Here is a 4,287-nt window from a genome sequence, read left to right as displayed (position 1 = left end):
GGCATCTTTCACTAATGGTGACCAGCTCAGTTCCAACACCTATATGACCTGAAATGACCTTTTCAACCTATGCAGGGTCAAAGCCTGGTTAGTCCTTGGATGGGAGATGATCGTGTAAGGCTAGGCTAGGAAACTGGGGGACGAAATCCTGAAAAACCACTTCCACATTGCAGCCAAGGAAACAGCATAATGCAACCATGATGTCTTCCCCAACTGACTGCAAACTGAAGATTTTTAACTTTACCTGCCCAGTCAAGTTTTCAGCATCTCCAAAAGGCATACGGTATGGTAAACTCTCTACCACTCTCATAAAGGCGTTGTCTGGATATGGATAATGGCATTTTTATCGCCTGAAAAGCCAACGTGAGGCCAAGCAGTATTGTAGAAAGAGAGTGGAGTCAAGTTCAATTAGTTGCAAAATACACCTTCTTTCCCCATCCTCCCCCCCACCCGCCTCCTATTCGGAGGAGGATTAAAAATGGGAGCTTCAGCAGTCGGCTTTGCGCCATCACACAACTTAACAGTTGACTGAACTGGCGCCTATGCAGGGCTGGCTTAACACCCAGGACCACGGACTGACTAAACGGGCTGCATTCGCACAACCAAACCCAGAACAAAATAAAATTAATCCTTCTGACTATGTTAATCCAGCCTGGCACCTGCTCGCCTTGAACCTGCTGGATTAACGTAGTCAGAGGGGGCTTGCTTCTTGCATCCCTCTGCAGAAGGGGCCTCAAAGGGTTAACCCACCCACCCAGTCCTGTCTCCCCCTTCCTCCTCCTCCCTGGGCCCATTGATGCTCCCAGCCTCCCTGGGGTATCAACTTGCAGCCCACCCCCCTTTTGTGATGGCGTGTGCCATCCCGTGCCCCCAATCTGCATAATGGCAGGGTCCACGCGCCAGGGTGAGCCTCCATCTGCTGCCCGCCCCCCCCGGGACTTCCAGCCACGCAGCGAGATCGGCCCCCATTGGCTGCTCCGCACCAGCCATCTGGGGCCTCCGGGCCGCACAAAAGGAGCCCAGACCTTTATATTTGGGGGCAGATGCCCCTGCCAACACAGGCCAGCTGCATCCAGGGGAAGGGAGGGACACACCAGCCTTGGCAGCAGCAGCAGCAGCAGCAGCAGCAAGCCGGAGCAGCCCCACCACTTCTCGGCATTGGACAAAGCAAGAGTGCTGGCTCACCTTGGAAGGAGCAGGGTGCGAGGCACTGAAGCACCTTGGCAGTGAGGCCGGGGGAGCGGGGCTCTGCCTCTGCGGCGCAGGTCACGCTCTGGGGCCAAGCACCCCCCTTGAGTTCCAGGGCGCAACCTAATTTTCAACAGGCTCGTCAAGAGCTTCTGCCTCCCCTTAAAATGCCGCGTGGGTTCCTAGTGAAGAGGACGCACCAAGAAGGCCCTATCTCGTACCGGATTCGGGCACCACCGGAAGAACGCTTCCCAGCCTTGCTCCCGGGTGCCGCGGCCCATCGAAAACAGCCCAGGGCTGGGGGGCTGCCCGAAACCCAGCTTCCCAGCTCGGCACCCCTGCGCCTCATCAGTGCCATTCCACTGGCCAGCTGCCATGACCGGGGGCTCAATTCTGGCTCCCCCGCGCCAGGAGAGTCAGCACCAGCATGCACATTGCAGTCTCCTGGTTCGGGTTCAGCCTGTGCTGGGGCCAAGCCAACGAAGAGGGCCAGTGTGGCCCAAGACGGCCGAGTTTTGCTGGGCGCCTTCATCTGCCAGCTGTGCCAGGAATCCTACCCCGGCCCGCTGGCCTTGGCACAACACTGCTGCTCCCGCATTGCTCGGGTTGAGTACCGCTGCCATGAGTGCAGCAAAGCCTTCAGCTGCCCCGCCAACCTGGCTTCCCACCGGCGTTGGCACAAGCCCCGAAACGGGGGGCACCCAGAGGGGACCAAGGAGAATGAGAATCCCAAGCCAGCCCGGGTCTCCAGTGCCCTGCTGCACCCTGAGCATTCGGAGGGGAGTTACGGATGCCCTCACTGCCCCAAACGCTTCCGACGGCGGGCCTACCTGGGTAAGCACCTGGCCCTGCACGCTGCCACCGGGACGGTGCTGTCCAAAAGCCAGCACCTGCGCGGCAACCTGGCCCCCCTCTCGGCTGCCTGGCTGAAAAAGTCGTGTTGATACCTGCTCTGCCAAATGCAGCTGGCGGAGAGACTTCCCTCTAACGGCGAGAAGCTGCTGCACCTGCAACGGCCAGTCTTTCCCCCCCTGCCCTTCCGTGACCTTCGCTGGGGAAGTGGCGAGGACCAGATGTCCCGGGCTGCCACCTGCCTTCCCGCAGCCCCAGACACACGGGGCCGAGAGCAAACTGGTGTGCGTGACAAGAAAACATCACCTTTGTCCTTTGCAGAGTGAGGGGAGGGACGCTCTTGTTCAAAGATGTGCGTTGAACAGATCTTGGTCCTTGCCAAGGGTGGGGGGCTGGACAAAAAGACAATGGGTTATCCCCCACCTCAAAACCATCAGGGGTCAGGGAAGGGGGTTCTGGATAAAGAGATACTTTCTCTGCACCCCCAAACCAGCTCCCTGCAGATGCCCAAGAGTGGCAATGCTCAGAAGCAGCTTTCCGGCTGTGTGGCTTTCCCTTGGGGGGGCGGGGGGCTGCAAAACTGGGACGGTTTACGGGGAGTTTTTGTGCAGAGATGGAACGGGCAGTAAAAAGACTTCTTAAAAACCTAAACTGTTCTCGTCTCTTTCCTGTGAGATATGTGAGAAAGGAGGTAGGTAAGTCGGGGATTCGAAGTGGAAATGTCCAACTTTGGAAGTTGCATTGATTCCACTGGCCTGTCTGAAGAAAAGTGGGGAATCTTGCAGCACCTTAAAAGCTACTCCACCTATGGTAAATCTCTAATGTGCTTTTTTTTTTAATGTGTAGGCAGGCATTTTTTTTTTTTGAAAAAAAAAAGATCTCCCTCAAATGAAACGTAACTCCTGGTCATTTCATAAAGACCTTTGGGTAGTCTTTGAGGCAACCACGCCAAAGTGCTCTGCCACTGCCTTCTTCTAGGATCCTTTTTCCAACAATCATGCCTTCGGCCCTGGGATCTCCTGGTGGCTCCCCATCCAAGTCCTCCCCAGCCCTGGTCCTCCTTAGCTTTTCTAAAATCCAGCAAGGTCAGTTGATGCTCAGGGGAAAGAACTGTTAAAAAAAAAAGGGAATTTTTCATTTTGTGAAATGGTATAGTCTGTTCTCTTGCTGCGGGCAGATCTTACCTTTGCTTGCTGTCTTTTAAGGCCCCGCTGAATATTTTCCTATCTCACAGAAGTTAGATGTATTTTCAGAACAGTCAAAGTAAAAATGAAATAGAATAAAAAAAGGAAGTTCTCTGCCAAATTATTTGGCAACGTTTCTCAAACCAGGTGCCAGTTTGCTGATGGGGAGGAGGGAGGGAGGGAAAATCCCTTTGCACATGCTCAGAGTTGCTCTTGATTTCATGTGGAAAACTTTCAGGGCTTGGTATTAAACTTTTTCCTCTAATCTGGCAAATCAAAATCAAAGCAAGCAGTGCTGGTGCAGAAGAAGGAGAGAGAGAGGGGAAAAAAGGGAGGGGGGCTTCAAACATCTATGATCAAGCAATGCCACTAGCACAGTTCTTTTCCAACCGCCTTCACAAAATTATACTGCTAAAAATTGGGGAACTGTTGAGATTCCTTTCTGGTGCAGCAGATGTATTTCTCGCTACAACATTCAGTTCTACGTCTATGTCTTTAATGCCAGGTTTCAGCTGGTGAATTTTAACATTTTAAAAAAGGGCCCAGCAAATGTTATCCGGACGGTTGGGGGCGGGCACGGCTCTTTTTCATTGCTGTTCAGCTCCCAAGACAGCAAGAGCTGTTCGCAGCAATATCTCCGCAGAGGCTGGGGCTGAATATTTCGGGCCTTTTCACTTTCCCCCTCACTTTTAAGGGTCACGTTTTGTTTAGCTTTAAAGCAAAAGTGCTTTTAAGACTGAGGCCTAATACACTTGGGGGAGGGGGGGGTTAAAACAAAAACCTGGGAAGACTTGCTCTGCCAAATGGTGACAGGGCAATCCTGGGGTTGCACAGCAACAGAAACAGCAGGCTGCCCCCCCTGCCCCCTTCTGCTACAAAAGCAGAGCATTTCTTGGAAGCCTGAGCTGGCACACTCAAAGACATAGCACTCCGCCTGTCCAGAAGAACCCCCCTTTTCAGATGCATTTTCTGTAGCGAGAGCCCTGCCATGGTCAGACATGATTACAGCATGGACTAAATACGGGTGGGTGGAAGAACTAGGAAAGGGAAGGAAGGGAAGAAG

General features: G+C 53.5%; 1 protein-coding gene across 1 annotated transcript; it reads left to right on the top strand.

The window, feature by feature from the left end:
* Nucleotides 1–1,355: 1,355 nt before the first annotated feature.
* LOC134506488 (insulinoma-associated protein 1a-like) lies at nt 1,356–2,132 on the top strand. Its single transcript, XM_063316704.1, has one exon. It carries the CDS (start codon nt 1,356–1,358, stop codon nt 2,130–2,132), a length of 777 nt encoding a protein of 258 aa, XP_063172774.1.
* The last annotated feature ends 2,155 nt before the right edge of the window (nt 2,133–4,287 follow it).

The sequence above is a fragment of the Candoia aspera genome, chromosome 17 (genome assembly GCF_035149785.1).
Source record: "Candoia aspera isolate rCanAsp1 chromosome 17, rCanAsp1.hap2, whole genome shotgun sequence".
In the NCBI taxonomy this organism is placed as follows: domain Eukaryota; kingdom Metazoa; phylum Chordata; class Lepidosauria; order Squamata; family Boidae; genus Candoia; species Candoia aspera.
The sequence above is the reverse complement of the archived record's forward strand: the minus strand, read 5'-3'. Positions and strand labels throughout refer to the sequence as shown.